Source organism: Hyperoodon ampullatus (genome assembly GCF_949752795.1).
Source record: "Hyperoodon ampullatus genome assembly, chromosome: 12".
NCBI lineage: Eukaryota > Metazoa > Chordata > Mammalia > Artiodactyla > Ziphiidae > Hyperoodon > Hyperoodon ampullatus.
In genome coordinates, this window is record NC_136925.1 from 68,375,741 (window position 1) to 68,395,064 (window position 19,324).

General features: G+C 40.2%; 1 protein-coding gene across 1 annotated transcript in view; it reads right to left on the bottom strand.

The window, feature by feature from the left end:
* Positions 1-19,324, bottom strand: part of ADAT2 (adenosine deaminase tRNA specific 2) — a gene marked incomplete at its 5' end in the record, with an annotated part of 61,477 nt that overhangs the window by 32,584 nt on the left and 9,569 nt on the right. Inside the window, 5 exons of the mRNA XM_079716872.1 lie at positions 7,612-7,726; positions 7,835-7,907; positions 11,961-12,067; positions 13,636-13,786; positions 16,386-16,490. Of these exons, the coding sequence (XP_079572998.1) occupies positions 7,683-7,726; positions 7,835-7,907; positions 11,961-12,067; positions 13,636-13,786; positions 16,386-16,490 (480 nt within the window). The 3' untranslated portion in view covers positions 7,612-7,682. The remainder of the gene's footprint in view (positions 1-7,611; positions 7,727-7,834; positions 7,908-11,960; positions 12,068-13,635; positions 13,787-16,385; positions 16,491-19,324) is intronic.

Sequence of the window (19,324 nt, forward strand, 5' to 3'; positions counted from 1 at the left end):
ACCATCTCAGAAGTTTTTAGGAATGGGTATAGGCTTCAGGCTCAGAGAAGCTGCTTCTCAGTCACCACCAGCTGGGAATTGAGTTTGCTGTGCTGACCACAAGCCTAGGACTCCTCCAGACCAGCAACTCCAGCACTTTGCAGCAAACACCCATGATGAATGGTGTGTGGACACACACCCGTGGGTGTGTGTGTTCCCAGGATCATGCACAATTCCCTGAATACTGGCTTTAACCCCACCCTTTCTCCAAAACAAGAAAGCATGGCACAATATTAGATGAGAGAGAGTATAATCGGGAAAGGCTCCACTCTAAGGTATGCTCCGAACAAAAATAATTCAGAGATGTCAGCACATTATTAAGAAAAAAAATGGATTGAAACATTTCACAGAGTTGCGACACCACATTGAGAACTGCTGCCTTTGACACGAAGCTGCCTGGGACACCGGACACCTGTCACACAAGTTGACAGCAACCTATCAGTCTCAAGGGCTACCCTGACTGGCTGTCTACCACCGTGCTGCCCTTTCTCCATAGCGAATAGACCCACACCTATGATTGTACAGAGTGATGATTAAGAGCATGTACTTCTGTATATAAAATAGATAAACAACAAGGACCCACTGTAGAGCACAGGAAACTATATTCAATATCCTGTAATAACCTATAACAGAGAATAATCTGAAAAAGAATAGATATAGATATATATAGATATATCTGAATCACTTTGCTGTATACCTGAAGGTAACACAACATTGTAAATTAACTACAATTCAATTTTTTTAAATGGTTAAAAAATAAAATAAAATCTAGGAAAATAAATGTGAAAAACAAAACCTTGAAAAAAAAAAAAAGCACACACTCTGGAGACAGCCTGACTGAATTCAAATCCTAACTTCACATTTTTTTGCTCTTCATTAGGGCTGTTCACAAATACTCCCATTCTCCTCCTCCTGAGGTAGATGGTGGCTTACATTTCCTGCCGCCTTGAAGTTGGGCATGTCTGTGTGACTTACTTTAATTCCTATGTGAGAAGTGATGATTCACTTCTGGGCAAAAGTCAGTAAGCCCTCCTAACTCGAGTGGCCCATGGTCCAGCAGTATAGGACTCACCTGGAAGCCTGCTAGAAATGCAGAATCTCAGGCCCACCCCAGACCTCCTGATTCGCGATGTGTGCCTCACAAGCTCCTCAGGCCATGCACACGCACATTCGAGTGGGAAGCCCTGCTGCAAAGCAAGAGCCCTGCTCGCCATTTGCTCATCTCTCTGCCACCGTGACTGATGATGTCCCAGATGGTGGCCTAAGCCCTTGGCCTGACCTGAGATGGACAAGAAGTAAAGCACGAGACAATCAAAGCTTTGTTGTAAAAGCCACTAAAATGTGAGGGCTGTTCCTGTGGCATAAACAAGCCTATTCTGATACAGTCACTTACTGCTCTGCGACCCTGGACAGGTTACTTAACCTCCCTGTGCCTCAGTTTCCGTGATGTAAAACGGAGATGATAACAGTACTGATTCTTAGGGTTGATGTGAGGATTACTGACGTAACATATGAATAGAGACTGGCACACATTCCATGTAAATGTTAGCATCTATTACTGACACATTCCGTGCCCACAACTCAAATCTTGCCTAGTGATGTGTGATTCCTCAGCGACAGTAGGATCAGAACCTTTGCCCCCTGGCAATCCCCTACCCCAAACCACTCATACTCCAGGACGAGTATGAAATCACTAACATCAGAAAGAGAATGAAAAATGACTCCTTCTCGGGCTTCCCTGGTGGCGCAGTGGTTGAGAGTCCGCCTGCCGATGCAGGGGACACGGGTTCGTGCCCCGGTCCGGGAGGATCCCACATGCCGCGGAGCGGCTGGGCCCATGAGCCATGGCTGCTGAGCCTGCGTGGCCGGAGGCTATGCTCCGCAATGGGAGAGGCCACAGCAGTGAGAGGTCCGCGTACCGCCAAAAAAAAAAAAAAAAAAAAGACTCCCTCTCGGAAAGAAGTAGGGGATCTTTGTAACCTGGCCCAAGCATCCCTGGCCTGGATCTTCACATCACTGCCTTTCCCCTACTCTAATATCACATATGCAGCTCTCACCCTCTCACCTGCCTTCCCAAATCCTACCTGCCTTTCAGGGCACAGCTAGTGTCCCTCCTTCTCCATCAAGTCTGCCTCAAAGACTTCTTTACTATGCAATTTAGAATTAAGGCATAGTATCTGTCTATTATGCATAAGGCTTTGTCCTGAACTCAGTGCTGGGATAAAACACACACACACACACACACACACACACACACACACACAATACCTAATAAATGTTTATTTTTTGTCTTTTCTAGCACCATAAGGGTTACCAAGCCCATTCCCCAGGAAAACTGGCAAAGGAACAGTGATGGGGATGGTACAGAGGTAGTTTCTGTTTAAGTCCTGCTTTTTAAAAGGGTCCAATAGATTTCTGACATTATAGTAAAAGTGATAAATACCTGATAACGTTTTTTATATGATGATCATGAATAAAATGGGTTTTAGTCTAAACCCAAATAAAATGATAAATTATCTTTTCTCCTTACCACTCCCTTAAAGTGTATGTAAGGAAACAAAATATTCTAAGCCAGGGTAAATATTTTAGTGTCCTGGATCTCTCTTTCATATTCATAAACCGACTTGAAAAAAGAATCACGGTACCGAAGCAATTCACCACAGCCGCGCAATGAACCACATGACTCAGTTCCAAAGTCACAGAACTTGAATAAGCACCTTAGAAATCCAACCTCAACATTTCATATTCTCTAGACCAGGGGGCAGCAGACATTTTCTTAAAGGGCCAGACACTGGACATTTTAGGCTGTGGGAACCACAGGTCTCTGTCACTGCTACTCGACTCTGCCACTATAGCACAGAAGCAGCCCCAGACGATACAGAAACAAATGGGCATGGCTATGTTCCAACACAACTTAATTTATGGACACTGGCATTTGAACTTCACATGTTCACGGGTCACTAAAATCTCCTCTGGATTTTTTTTCAACCCTTTAAAAATGTAAAACCATTTTCAACCTGTGAGTTGCTCCCAAACAGCCGGCAAGCTGGGTTTGCCGGCCCCTGCTCCAGACCCCCAAGTTTACGCTTCTTCAACCACGTCACAAAGTCTCCCTAGTAGTCATGGACACATGGTATGGAGCCCAGTGGTCACTTACAAATCAGGTGAGAAATAATCCCACGAGCCCGTTTTTATTCGCTCAACTTGAAAAAACAAAGATACTAAAGATGTCAAACTTTTGCCAGAACACATGCCAGTCTGAGCACAAAAATAATGTCACCCATCACCCCTTTCCTCACCACACACAATTAACAGTTCACGGAGTAAGAAAAGAGTTGGCAGTTGTCTTCATAGATGAAGTCAATGTAGTCTCATTCCTTTGCCAAAAGGCAGGGAAAGCAGTTCCTGATGGCTCTTCTCCCCAGGGCTATTCAAGGCCAGTTGATGCAGAATGACTAGGAAGGACAAGCTTTGGCTTCAACGTGGATTTTTAACCAGGACTCTCACTACTTTAGAAAAAATGTTTAATTTTTTTTCAAAAAGAGCCTTGGCTTTTGCTATTTTTACTGACAGTCATTTTGAAAGTAGCAGTGCTTAAAACATTTTAAGTCTAGATATCTCTATGGAAACCCAAGAGAATTCACATTTTATGGCCAAATGACTACCTACCTAGATCCTCTCAGATCACTATAGGCCATCTGTGAAACCAGAAACATCTTAGACCTATTTTTCCAAAACTCTATCTTATCAGATATATAATTAAATTGATATAATTATTAGTTTTGCTGAGGAAAAGATTAGGAGAGAACTTATTTCTGAGGCTGCCTTTTGATTTTTAAGACATCCTTATTTAAAATATTATTAGGAAAAGAATTTTGTAAAGAATTTTATAAATTTTGGCAGACGTAATAAAAGAGGAAGAACGCAATCAAATAATTTAACAGTTGCTTTGAAATATATGTCATTAATTTTCTTCCCCCTCCTTTCCATCAACGTTGAATACATTTTCTTTTAAAAAATGTAACAGTTCCTCCCCCCAGACTGCATATTCTTTGCAAGGGAGGGGGAAAAAAACAATAATTATTTGGCGAAGAAATCAGATAACACTTTCACCAGGTAACCAAAATTAACATCACCAGTGAGGGACAGATGGCCTTTAGGGGCCTCCAGATGCGACACTCTGAGAAGAACATAACATCACCTAGAATGCATAACCTGACTCTAATCATGAGGAAACATCATTATAAAAAAATAAAAAGAAAGGAGGTGGAGCAGAAGGGTTGTATTATTTTTAAAATGTCAATGTCACAAAAGACAAAGAAAGGCTGTGGAAATGTTCTAGAATAAAAGAAGCTAAAGATACATGAAAATCAAATGCAATATGTGACCTTAGAATGGATCTGATATTGCAGGGGGGTGGGGAAAATTCTCTAAAGGAGGTGAAGGGGTCAACAGACAAAACTGGAAAACAAATGGTATATTAAAGTATTGTATCAATGTTAAATTTACTGACGTCAATAACTATACCATGATTATATGAGAATTATATAAGAATGTATGATATATATAACTTTCCACTAAATGGTTCAGAAAAACATATATTGATATATATGTATTTTATATATATATTTATATATACATATTTTTTAGAGAGAGAGAGAATAATAGATATCAAATGATAAATCTAAAGGTATAAAATGTTAATAGGTTTAAGGAATAAGGGATATATAGGTATTTCTGCAACTTTTCTCTAAGTTTGAAGTTATTTCCAAATAGAGTTTAAAGAAAAATTAACAGTTCTTGCCTACGTTGGAGTTCTTGGCTATCTATTTTCTCTCCATGATATTCCAAATACAACACAGTAAGGGAGAGTGCCAAGTCACAAGAAAACACAGATATTTTAACATGATCTTTTATCAGTGACTGAAGGTGCCAAAGCATTACACACCACCCATTCTCAGCAGAGTCCGGTGCACAGACCAGTAAACATTGGGTACTCCAGCAATTTAGATGCAATCATTTCCCACTCATTTCTTCAAACAAGGCTGTGATTCTAAAACCTCTGTGCATCCCACAGCTTGCAGAATTATGTCATACACAAAACAAGCCTCTCAGCTGGTCTCTTTGACACACTCCATCAGTATCAATCAATTGGATTCAATCTTTCTAACTGCAGCATTTCAATATTTTAAGCCACGTCTAAGGAGCTAGAGAATGTGCCACTCAGGAAGCAGGATCACCTCATCATACATCCTCAACTCCTCACCACCACTGCTTAACTGCTGTCAAAATCCCACAGCCTTCACATCTGTGAGCCCGCAATGGTCCTGTATCAGTGCTGGAGGTGCTGACCTCCCGTCTTCAGTACTCCATCCAAACTGATTGTTCCCCAAAGCAATGGAGGAAACTGTGCCTAAGACCAAAAATTTAGGAGAGACTATTCTGTAAGTAGATCACTGGAAAGAGAATCAAAAAAGTAATAACCGAAATTAAAATTTTCAGCCATCCTTAGGAATTTGGAATACTTACCCATTCTCCAAAACACAGCAAAGACAGAACATATGTAGAGTGGTAAGTCTTTTCTGTCCTTCCCTCTTTTTAGTTTTATTATTTTCTTGATCCTTTTAGTAGTGACTATCTCTGGGTTAAAATACCCAGGTACTATTTGGCTTTGGCTTTTTATCCCAGATATTCTCCTTATTATTAATTTTTCCCTAAATTTCAATCAATAATTTTATTTAACAAATGTTTACCAAGAACCTACTTGACATAAGAAGCTTGGCTGGACTTAAAGGGTGGTACTCCCCAGAAAAAAGTTCCCAGCGTTTTTATCTACCAATAATCCCCAAGAAAATGCCACGAAGACAATAAGAGCAATGAAGTCTGCTTGCAGAAAAGCATAAGAAGCAGAAATGAATCATGACCAATGGCAAAAAGGAATAACCTAGTCAAAGCACTAAAATGTGATGAGAAGATCATTTTTAAAGTAGGTGAAATTGAAGGGAAGGTACATGTAACATTGTTATAGACTTAAAATCATGCATATTCTTCTCCATAAAACTTCTCAAATGCAGATAAAAACACATATGTACAAAACCAAGCAATTATAAATCCTCTGAAGCATGTAACTGTGATTAACTGCTACTCTTGGCAATATAAAAATACTTTACCACAATTACATTCCAGCCTGTAATGTAATTCAAAACAAACAAGTCAGAGACATCGCTCAAATGGCAGAACCAACAAATACAGATGCTTTGCATCAAGGAAATAAATCCACTGAAGAAATGCAACTGAGGAGCTGCCCTCCAGGGCCTGGAGCTGGGCTTCTGGTGGAACAGCGAGGCCCCCTTCTGGGCAGATGCCGAGCATCCCGGCACGGCTCTGCAAAGCTGCAGTTCATCAGAGGCAACCCCTGCCGCAGTCAGGAAGCACGGATACCTGGGACTTCCTGCTGTGGATACCCTTTGAGGGTTGTGCTGACACGCTCACATTTTAGTTTTGCTTTTTGTTTTGTTTTGTTTTTTGCCGCGCCGCACGGCATGTAGGATCTTAGTTCCCTGACCAGGGAAGGAACCCTTGCCACCTGCAGTGCAAGTGAGGGGTCTTAACCACTGGACCTCCAGGGAAGTCCTTTCACATTTTAGATTTTAAATTCTAAATCTGGATTTTTATAAAGAGAAATAACTGTGCTTGATTTCAGATGAAACTAACCATAATTCTGCAACCAGCATTCCCACCACCAAAGGGCACGCCCACCCCTTCTACCCCGTTCTGTTTCTTTTTGCCATAATTTTTATCACCCTCTAACATACTGTGTAATATGTTATGCTCATTATCTGTCTCCTCCTGCTAGAATATGAGCTCCGTGAGGGCAGGATTCTTTGTTTGGCTCACTGCTTCAGCGAACGAACAGAGCCTGGCACAGTATAGTTGCTCAATAACAAAGAAGGAGTTGTCCATTTATGCATTTCTCTTACTGTTAAGACTACTCATCTTCAAAGAAGGCATAAATCAGATTTTACAATAGCAGTATGCTGTAGTTTTTAAATGATACTTAAGCACTTGTTTTAACAGTACGTATTTTCTCTAAATGCTTTATAAAAGCAAAAGTCTGCTCTAAGGACCATAGAATCATGGTCTATATGTATATGATTCATATACAATTTCCAAGGAAGTCACATCCTGCCCCCCACACCCTGGGAGAACATAGTGGCTGCCAAGAATGAAGGGTCCGAGTCTGAAAGGCCAAGCCTAGACCAGGTGTCCATAGGGCAACGCACTCCATGCAGACACACCAGGTAACTGAGCCCAGATGTACACATCCTCTGAAAGTCAGCACTTTCCTGGACCGAGCATAACGATTTTGGCAGGAAAAGCAGGCACTGCTTACTAATTTCTAAAACGTCAATCTTTAATTTTTCCCCTTCTTAAAAATGTTCTTCCAGCTTGTGGGAAATCTAGGAGTTGTTTGCAGTTGTCAGACTTTTTAAAAGTGCTAATTTGTTCCCTTAACAGAGCAAATGATGAAAAACCATTTTCCCATGGATTAAGGACAATATATAAACATACGATTCAACAATGTCAACAGCTTTCTGTCCAAGAATGTCGTGTAGGAGCATGAGTCTTTCATTAGAACAAGTTCAGGATTTCTGACATTCCTTTTTCCGAACCTTTGATTTTGGTGCTGCGAAAAGAATAGAAAAGAAAAAGAGGAAATGAAGAGGCAGGCCTGTGTAGACTCTCTTCGTACTGATTTACGTGAAGTATATACATACAGTAGCGGAAAACTGACCATTTGGATTTTCTTGTTTGTAGAAGTTCTTTAGCATCTCCACTGCTTCCTCAGCCCGATATCCAGGGATGCACTGATGAAACGAGAAAGCTGAGAATGAATGTAGGCCTAGGAAAATGTGTATTGTATCCCACAAAAACTGCAATATATACATAATTATGTAAACACATTTCCAATGTTAACACGCCTTGTGGATATTAGTAACATGGGTAAGGAAGCATATTTCCAAAAAAAAAAATAGACATAGGGTCTCAAACATCTCTCTCGATCAACTAATTATTATTTCTCAATCAACTACTGTGTGATCATAGTACAAATCACTAGCTATGTAATCTTGGGTAAGATACTTAAACTTTCTATGCTTCGGTTCCCTCATATGTAAAATACAGGGAATTATAGCAATTAACCCAAAAGGATTTTGGAAGGATTAAATGAGATTAGATAATATAACCCCTGTTAAATACCTGGCATATCATTAAGTGCTCACTAAGCACTAAGCTATTTTTATCTGCTGTTCTTTACTGGTGGCCCATTAAGTGATTCTATAGAGCTAGGGTTGGCAGTCCACAGCTAGAAATGGTCAGCTAAGAATGGTTTTTATATTTTTAAAGGGTTAAAAAATAAATAATATGTGACAGAGATGTAAGTGGCTCACAAAGGCTAAAATATTTACCCTCAGGCTCTTTAAAGAAAAAATCAGTCGATCCTTACTACAAAGGATTTTTTTTTTAAGTGTTCAGTTTGTTCTATCTTTGGTAGGCTCCTTCAAAGAAGTGATCAACATGTGAAAGAATAGAAATTGTGGTAACAGCAGGGGGATGAAACTTAAACTTGCCTTAACGATAGAGAATATTTAAAAAGAGTGAGCAGATCATCTCAGGGAAAGAGTAGGAATAGGTTTAGGTCGTGAGTGAGAAAACCAACTGATGGGGGTGGGGTGATTATTAAGGGAGTACAAGGAAAGAAATTAAAGCAATAAAAACGAAGTCAAAATACATAGGGCTTTGAAGGAGTTTGGACTTGATACGCTGCCCCCTTTGGAGGTGCACAAGGGAATTTTCCATCTGGAAGCAGTGCCCAGGAGAGGACGGAGCCAGCACTGGGCTGGCGAGTGTGGTCCACTGCTCAAGATGAGCCTCCCTTTCTCTTGTGCTTCAGCTGGCTCCTGCCTGGGTCCACAAAGCCTGCATAAACCTTCCTCATCAGAACAACCTGCTACAAGTTAGATGTTTATGGATTCCACATGTAAGGGAGGTCATACAGTATTTGTCTTTCTCTGGTTTATTTTGCTTAACATAACACCCTTGAGGTCCAGCCATGCTGTTGAAAATGGCAGAATTTCCTTCTTTTTTTATGGCTGAATAATATTCATATATATATATATATGACCATATATACAATACTTTCTTTATAGAAACAGAGAGTAGAATGGTGGTTGACGGGGGCAGCAGGGGTGGGGGAAATGGGGAGACTTTTGTCAAAGGGTACAAACTGTCAGTTATAAGAAGAGTAAGTTCCAGCATGGTGACTACAGAAAAGAATACTGTATTATATGCTTGAAAGTTGCTCTGAGAGGGGAGCTTAAGTGTTCTCACCATAACGTAATAACAACAACAACAAAACAGTAGTTATGTGAAGTGAAGGATGTATGAACTAACCTTATTGTGGTATAAACATTTTGCTATATACATGCATCAAATCATCACACTGTACACCTTATAATCACACAATGTTGTACGTCAATTATATCTCAATAAAGCTGGGGAAAAAAACCCAATAATCTTCCTTCTACCCTGTCCCCCACGCAAGCTGACACCCTGCTCCTCCCAGAGAACATTCCCGAATCGTGGCCGTCACTTTTGCGGCTCTCGGTTCCGCCCCAACCTCATCCTCACTGGCTTGTGCTCCCAGGATTGCCCTCTTATCGATATCTCAAGGGCCCCTGTTGACCATAACACTGGTCTTTTCACTCTCCTCAACTCTCTGCAGTCGTGGAGACTACTGGCTACCCTTGCTTCTCTTTAGAACCCTCTTCTCCCTTGGCCTCTCAGCACTTCATCTTCTAACCATGTTGGTGAGTACGGCGTTTCCTACGCTGTTCAGTGTTCCTGTCCCCCGGGGTCCCCACCTCTCCTCATTGTCTCATGAGCACCCACCTGCACAAAGCACTCTCCTCTCAGGTAAAGTTAGAACCTTGGTTTTCCACCTTGGCTGCTCAGTGGAATCACTTGGGGGCTCACTAAAAAAATACCAATGCTCCCCCTCCCTCCACGGCTTCCGATTTAGTGGGTCTGGGGTGGGGACCAAGCACAGGCTTGGGTCCAAGCTCTCCAGGTGATTCTAATGTGCACTCAGGGACCAGACCCACTGAGTTACAGGTGGAGAAGGAAACTGGATCCCTCTAAGCTACCAAGGTAATCTTTTCGGGCATCTAGTATAGCTACAAATTTGTGGCTTTAACAAAAAGCACATATTCTTAATTAAAATAATTTTTTTACACAAGGCAGGTAAAGTAAATTAATCACCATCTTCTTTGAAAAGAATAGTTCTGTAGGTCTCCTCTATGAACTTTAATGCTGCTTATAATACAGTATTAAAAGAATCTATAATTCTGCAATACAAAAATAGCATCCCACCTCCCACAAATTCCCACCTCACCCCTACCCACACCCTAAGCCAGCCAAATAAAAGTAGAAAACACAGCATCCAGAAGCCTGGGGTATCGATAGTTTCTCTAGAATCTCAAAACACTGTAAAAAAAACCCCATATTTTGGCATCAAATCTGGAGATGTGGCTTCAAACCATGGCCATTCATTTTGATGGAGCCAATCTGGTCAGGTACACACACTGCAAGTGAACTTATTTTTTGGTTCAGCCAGATCCTGTTGGATTCTGTGCAGGGATGTGCAGGAGAGGATGGTGTGCACTCAATGTCACCAGCATGTTGGTCAAAAATGTTCCCCCATGTCTGATATCCAATAGCTCATCTTTGTTCTGCCCAGAAGCTTTGAGAAATTCTTTAGATCTTTCTCATAAATGAAGTAGAGTCAGCAATTCACTTGCGAAGAGTTATGTAAGCAAAATTTGAGCTACTGGTAGAAGCAACTGGAAAAAGCAAATCACTTTTCAGATTTTTTTAATGATCAAGCTAACTGTATTGCTTACTCTCCATCATTCTATTACAATTTCTTTTCTGATGTGATGTTAAAAGTCATCTATTCTCAAAAGTGCAGGAGTTGATAAGAAAGCCAACGTTCAGCTGGGAAAACTCAAAATAGAATGTTTTCCAAATCTTGTTCTCAGTGGGATTCAGCCAAATTTAGCCCTTCATAGGTACTTAATATTCTCCCAAGAATATCTGAGGTCTTTGTTGCTAACTACCCACCATGTCCAGCAATTTGTTAAGTCCTTTTCTTTTTAAAGCATAATACTTTTAGGATTAACCTTACATCTGGAGAAATAAAACAATCAAACCAGTTTATGGAAACTGGTATTTGTCTACAGACCAAATGCTGAAATATAAATTCCTACTGTTCATAGCCTTAAACATAAAAACTTTGGGAGAAGTGGCAAGGTTAAAGGGAAAGTAGAATTTCTAAGTGGATTCTTGGGCCTGGGGTAAATTTCAACATTAAAAAGGCAGGAAAAAAAATAATGAAAACAGGTATTGATTACTAGGCACCAAAAATAGCACAGGGCAATCAAGCAAAATGACTGACTTTGTGCAAAATTATTGTACATTCACTGTAAATAGCATCTACTGTCACCCAGCCTCACACAAACTTGGTACAGCGTGGAGCCAGGCATACGCATGGATGGAGAACGCCCACAGTGGTAGGGTCCTCAAACATAGCTGAAGGCATGGGTGAAGACTGTTAGAGGAAAACTCAGAAGGCTGGGGACTCTCCCTCTGGAGGGATTCTGTTAATTAAGAGAGCTGAGCACTCACCTGGAAATGATTACCTGTTGTCTTACACTGAGGCAACAATGACCTTGACCCGAGGTCCCGAGAGCCCACCTGGTTCTAGCGTGGCTTCTTGGTGTACTGAGCACACGCTAACTATTTGCAAGCCCATAGCGAGATAACAGTAATTAGAAAAAAAGAAGTATAACAGTTCATGTTACCTGAAATGGTCTCCCAGTATTCGGTAGATCAGCAGAGGCGATATCTAGAACAGAGCCGCAACCACCAAATCGTTCATTCTGACAGCCATAGACAACCAGCGGGATTTCTAAGGAAGAATTAAGGTCCTACAAAGAGTGTGCAGTTCTAGTGCCTACCGTGACAAAACTAGGGTGGGTTTATACCAGCTAGCCTGGAGAGGAAAGGCCAGGCTACTCTTGAAAACAATTAAACTGAGACTTCCCTGGTGATGCAGTGGTTAAGGATCCACCTGCCAGTGCAGGGGACACGGGTTCGATCCCTGGTCCAGGAAGATCCCACGTGCCGTGGAGCAACTAAGCCCGTGCGCCACAACTACTGAGCCAGTGCTCTAGAGCCCACGAGCCACAGCTACTGAAGCCCACGCACCTATTGCCTGTGCTCCACAACAAGAGAAGCCACTGCAAGGAGAAGCCCGCTCACCACAACGAAGAATAGCCCCCGCTCGCCACAACTGGAGAAAGCCTGCATGCAGCAGCAAAGACCCAACGCAGCCAAAAAATAAATTAATTATCAAAAAAACAGCCACACTTATTAAAATATAATTAAACTTAGGCTTCGTCTTAAAAATCCAGTTACACAATCGAAAGAGATTTAAAGAATATAGAAACTAATGTGTCACAACTGCAAATGGAATGAAAACTGACTGTGTAGCTGCTGAATGCTCAGAGCTCGGTGCTCTCTCTGATCTTTCCTAGATGATTTTTTGGAATCATTAGAGAACTGGAGCCAGAAAGGAGGCAGGAATTTAATCCAGGGATTTTCACCTCTTAAAAATAATAGATTTTTTCCCTGTTCTTTCCTCAAGCAAATACAACCTGTGACCTAGTACAAACCAGACTAAAGCAGAGCCACTCTGTAAGGCAGGATGGGCAGAGAGCTTATAAAGTGGAAATTGTACATATTTTCATACTCAAAACCCTCTCTATTATTTTTAAAGTGATTAAGTGATTCACACACACAGCAAAATAAGTACATAAAAATATGCAAGTATGAAACTGAGTTGTTGAATTATCAAATAATTTTTTAAAAGATCTTTAGAGGTTAACTTGCTGTATTCAGTATTTGTGTCGCTTATTCTATGAAAGACAGAATTCAAAGAGCTGTAACTTTATCAATTTCCCATTTATTTACAATTATAGTATCATAAATGATTTGTTTTTTACTTTGTATTTACTTTTGACTTAAAATTTTTCAAGCCTTCTATGTAATAGGTATTCAGGCAAAAATAAACAATAAAAACATAATAACAGAGAAAGAAAAATTTTAAATCACCTATAATCTCTTCACTAAAGGCAAAACAGATGCATAGTCTTCAGATCTTTTCCTATGCACACTGTTTTATAATCTAATTTATGGTTTATCTTTACACAACAGTTTGTCATGTGTTTCTTGCTCTAGCTTACTTGTTATATGTTTATTGATATTAAAAATGAGGCAATTTTATTATTCAAAAATCTTTCCTAAAAATTTTTTGGCCAAGGGATACTGTATTTTATAACGTGCACCTCCTATAATTTGTTTCATAAGTCTCTGTTTTCATGTAGTAGAAATGGGTTATGTTTCTACTATAATGTTTGGCCATTTTCGAGTTCACAGGAAGAGTACGAGACATTAACCCGTGAAGTCAAAGGATACTCATCAGGCGGAGAGCGGCTGCGCACATGATACACGGCTCCACGGTGACGTACAGCACCATGTGTTCAAACACCTCAGAAGGACTCTTGCCATGTCGACGACACCAATCTAGGGCCTGGTCGATGGCCACCATTTCTGCATGTCGAGTAGCCTGAAAGAAGAGGTGCTTGCATTGACCTTGTTGGCTACATGTAACTGTATTTTACAAATATTCAAAAGTGAATATGAAAAATAGGCCTATCATTTCTGCCAGCGTTTTAGCAAATAAAGGTTTCAGGACACCCTTAGCAGTTGACACTGTAGTTCCTAGTTCAAGTACCATAACCTCACCAACAAAAGACACCTAATCTGAGATGCCACACGAATTATGCTCTATTTTTAGTTAAGTACCTAAGTACTTTAGGGGACACTCTTTCAATTAAAATGCCATAGAGAGATAAGTCTCAAAAAAAATGTGTCTATGGTTCCTGAATATTTCAGGGGACACGTGAAATTTTCCTAAGCATATGTTCCAGTTACAAATATGTTTTCAAGGCTGTCACTGACCTCACTCTAAGCAAGTCTATATTTAGAATGTCATCACTGGAATGTCATCACTTGTATTTTCTTTGGGATGAGATTTTGTATACTGGCAGACTCTAGTGTCAGTCTCAGATACCTCATGGGAGTAGTTGAGTAGAGGAGAAATCACACAGTCTGGAATCAACCACACTTGAATCTGAATCCTGACTGTGATGTTACTGATTATACAGCCCTGGGCAAGTTACATAGCTTCTCCAAGCCTTGGTTTCCCCAGTGTAATACTGTATATACTGGTATCTACATCTCATAAAGCGATCTGAATTATATGAAGCACAATGACGCATAACATGATATATGCACTCTGCTATGTGATAATTATTGATAATATTCATGATAATCATGTTTATCAATGAACTTACATGGAATGTCAACTATGTATAAGCCACTGTGCTAAACTCTTTGTGGGAATAAAAGTCGCTGTCCTCAACGAGTATAAAATTTGATGGAGGGCTTCCCTGGTGGCGCAGTGGTTGAGAGTCCGCCTGCCGATGCAGGGGACACAGGTTCGTGCCCCGGTCCGGGAATATCCCACATGCCACGGAGCGGCTGGGCCCGTGAGCCATGGCCGCTGAGCCTGCGCGTCCGACGTCCGGAGCCTGTGCTCCACAACGGGAGAGGCCACAACAGTGAGAGGCCCGTGTCCCGCCAAAAAAAAAAAAATTTGATGGGACAAACAGAAAGGTGTTCATTTACCTGTGACATAGGGCAGGGTGTGGAAAGTGCTGGCACAGTGGCCAAGGTACCATGGAAGCCAGAGGCAGATGGGAGCATTGCTGGCCCAGAATTAATATAAACTCAGAGCTGGAAGGTGCTTTAGCAAAGAGGTTCCCACACATGACTGCATACCAGAACTGGGGAGCTTAAAAAAGAAAAGTTTCCCCAACTCGGGTGCTTTTTAAAAATCAGATTCAGAACTACTGAATCAACTGTCCCCATAGTTCTCAAGAAATAATCGTTGACCTAAATCATCTCAATCAACTCTTTTACTGCTGAAGAACCAGAAGCTAAGCTACGTTAGGAGGTTACTAAAGACACACAGCTGGGAGAGGTGATGGTGGTGGTGACAGAGGGTGATGGTATCAGAGCCAAAAGTAGGATTCAGGTCTCCTCATTTGGGGTCAAGAGCCTTTCTATACTGTGATTATAGGGTAATCTTCTATAGAGCATAGAAGACTAAAAATAAATCCAGGTTAATTTCAAGGTGTGTAAGAAACCCAGGTCACTGGGGGTTTAGATGGATGTTGCTAGGACATTCAATGATCTCACATTAAAGATATTGTACTGAACCACAAAATATACATAGGGAGATGTGACAATTATTTAAAACACAAAATTCCACTCCTGTATAAGTATCTGTATATTCACTAATTGCTGTATTATGGTTTATTACTTATCTCATAAGCATTTTGATATCCACATAACAATTGCTTTGTGAATCTGGGTTCCTATTTTGCTTGTGTTTCACTAAATCTGAGTTTCCTTTTTGATAGATGTGATGGATGAACTTTAAAGTCCTCACAGCACCAGTTCCAACACCAGCTTGTTCTCTGGCTCCCAAGTAAGATCAAGGTCTGTGTGAGGGGTATTAAAGTTATAAGCTATCCTTGGGTCCACCTAGCACTTTTTATAATCCTAAAACTTGATACTTCAATTATACTCACTGTGACACACTGTTGTGATACCATGTTCAGGAAGTGTTGCCTTAATTCATGAACTTCTCAACCTAACCACAATAAATTAAAGTCACACAAGCTTTTAAAGTGTACCTGTAGATAGAGACAGCAGGTGGTGGAGACTGTATTTCACTGAATTATCTGATTTAGGAATAGCTTCCTTTATACAATCTCTTCATACTTTCATAGCTATCAACTGAGGGTGACTTTTTAATTTACCACAAGGAATACATTATTTAAAGGTACTAACGGATATGATATGAATTAAATTGATGTGTTTTATAAAGTAGAATTTTCATTAAAAAAATCAACATGTATCACTTTTATAATCAGAAAAAAAAGGGCATTCAAAAAAAGAGATGTTTAGGGAAACCATCCTTCCATTGATACTCACGGGACTCTACACAGACCCATCTTCCAGTCAACTACGATAAATTCATTCCATACCTACCATCACTTCCATATGTCTGCAATTATACTATTCAACTCACATACATTTTTGGTTTGATTAACTTCATTTCTTCCCTTCCCTACAACTTCATTGTTGTAGACCAAAAGGCAGCCAACAGGAACCTCAATATTTTCTAGGGCTTCTTTGGCCTGAAAGACAAAATGAAAAATCTAAGAGGTAATGTTCAAAACATGAAAAGATGGTAGGAGAGAAAAGATGCAGCCTGAGCAGTACACACATGTACAAACACCAGAACAAAGAAATGCAGGTCAGCCTTCCCTTTTCTCAAACATACTTTAGTATTTAGTGCCTTTGTTCTCTATCGTATCCATATTAAGGAGACTCAGGAACAAATCTCCTTCATGGGTCCTGAGTCCCCTGACTTTTTGCTTCTCATTGGAAGCAGAAGTAATCAAAAGACCGCTATTGACTCTTTTTGCTATTGACTCTTTTTTTTTAATTGCCAGGGTCTATGCACCTTTTCTGAGATAGTGTATATATCTGCAAAGAGGTAGAAGAATAAGTAACATTTATACATCTTTTATTAAAATTCTTTCCTTGTTGAAATTGTATTTATTTTTTTGTTTCTTTAAAAATTACAGAAAATATCCTCTAGAGTTCCAACAGCATAAAGGTGACCAGACTGGATATCTCCCTGTGCCCACAATTTCTGCTCTAAGTGAGACAATAAAAGTTTAGGAGCACTCTATACAAAGAAATAGCATAACCACTTTGGAAAACATTTTGGAAGTTTCTTTAAGCAGTAAACATACATATAGCCTGTGAACACACAGCCTACTCTACTTCTAAGTATTTATTTAAGAGAAGGGAATATATGTCCACCAAAAAACCTTGTAAAAGAATGTTCATAACAGCTTGATTCATAATAGCCATACTCTGGAAATAGCACAGGTGTCCATCAACAAAAGAATGAATAAACAAACTGTGGCATATCCACACAATAGAATACTATTCAGCAATAAAAAAGAAACAAACTACGGATACACACAACAACATGGATGAATCTCAGACATGCTAAGGTACAAGAAGTCAAACACAAATCATGTGAAGTACTGGAACAGACTAAACTAAACTACGATGAAAGAAATTGGAACAGTGGTTGCTTTATGAAAGGGGATGTGTAGATTGGAAAGGGACACAAGGAAATTTTCTGTGGTGGTGAAAACTTTATCTTGATAAGGATGTGGCTTACACAGATGTCTGCATCACTCAAAACTGAATGAACAATACATTTAAGACCTGTGCATCTCACTGTAGGTGAAGTATACCTCAACTGAAAAACACAAATGAGAAAAATAAGTTTAGGCATACTTCCATCACCATCCCAGGAATGGCAAACCAATTATTATACTTGCAAAGTCTCCCCTCTATCAGAGGCTGTCCATTTTTCTTCTAGCGCTATGGCTGAGGGAACCCCAGCAGCTCCGGGGCCCAGGACAGCTAAGGAATACTTCTTCAGGCAGAGAGCAAAAACAGGCAGGTTACCTCTGATACCACAGGTGAGAGAGAACCTTAAACGGGTGCAACCCTTGGACTAGTATACAATCATTGCCACCTCACTACAGTTAAAACCCCCAAGTACAGCTGTTTCTAGAAAGGCACAGCATTTCCTACTTTGGCAGGCCGGAAGACCCTTTGGAAGACAAGACTCCCATTTAAGAGGAGGTATTTTCACACACCATAGGGCATATAAAGTGCCACGTTGAAGACTTAGCTGCAAACAGTGTGTTCTATCTCCTGCACTAGCCTCTTGCTCCCAGCTACACTATTTACAGTAGCAATAATGTCTATCATAATGCTAGCATGGGTTCCTTAGCTGCTTCAAGCTTGCTCAACTGACACTTATCATTTGGCCAAAAGTGCTGAAAGGAGAGGCACATGGTGGGAGCATATTGTACTTCTCTCCCATCTGGAGTGGTGGGATAGAGCTGGGGCATGGAGAGGTGTAAACAGACAGTATCTGAAGCAATAAGACCGCATTCTTCAGAATTGTGTCAGAACTACCCACAGGCTAGTGCTGTCCCAGTTCTGTAAAAACAGTTAAAGCATACCCAGTTTATGCAAAGTTTGAGAGACTGAAGAGTTCCAAGGTTTGGTGACTACATACAAATAAATATACAAATGTGTCACAGGCTACTATAGAAAGGAAAGCCAGGAGGAGGACTGACAGCTGGGAAGGGTGGAGACTAAGTACTGGTGCAGTTAAGGCAATCATCGCACAAAGAAGGAAATTTAAAGTAAGCTTAAATCACTATTCTGACTTAACTATACCTGTTTTTGAACTTTATATAAATGGACTCACGGCATATATATATTTGTTTCTAGCTGCTTTTGTTTCATGTATGTTTTTGAGTTGCATCCATGTTCATTCTTGTAACTGCAGTTCACTTTCATTGCCCTATATTACTTTGTATGCATATACCACAGTTTATTTATACAATCTGTTGATAGATGTTTGGGTTGTTTCCACTTCTTGATTATTACTAATAATGCCGTATGAACACGTTTATACCTGTCTCTTCAGGTACTATTAATTTCTGTTGAGTATATACCTAACAGTAAGTTTACTGGGTTAGAGGCTATGTGTGTGTTTGCCTTTAGTACAATAGGTACTGCCAGTTTCCCAAAGTGGTTGTAATAATTTACATTCCCATGAACAGTGTGTGAGACTTCCCGTTGCTCTACATCCTCACTGACAACTGGAATTGTTAATATTATTTATTTTGGATATTCTGATGGATATGAGATAGTGTTTGTGGTTTTAATTTTCATCTTCCTGGTGAGTTAAGAGGTTTCCATTTTTTCGTAAGTTTACTGACATTTGGATATCTCTTGTGAAGTTCCTGTTCAAATATTTGATCCGTTTTCCTTTGTGTTGTTTGTCTTCACAAAAATAAAAAAATTAATTGAAGGAAAACAAGATAAAATAAGCTTAGGATGACACATAACCTGGGGTACACAA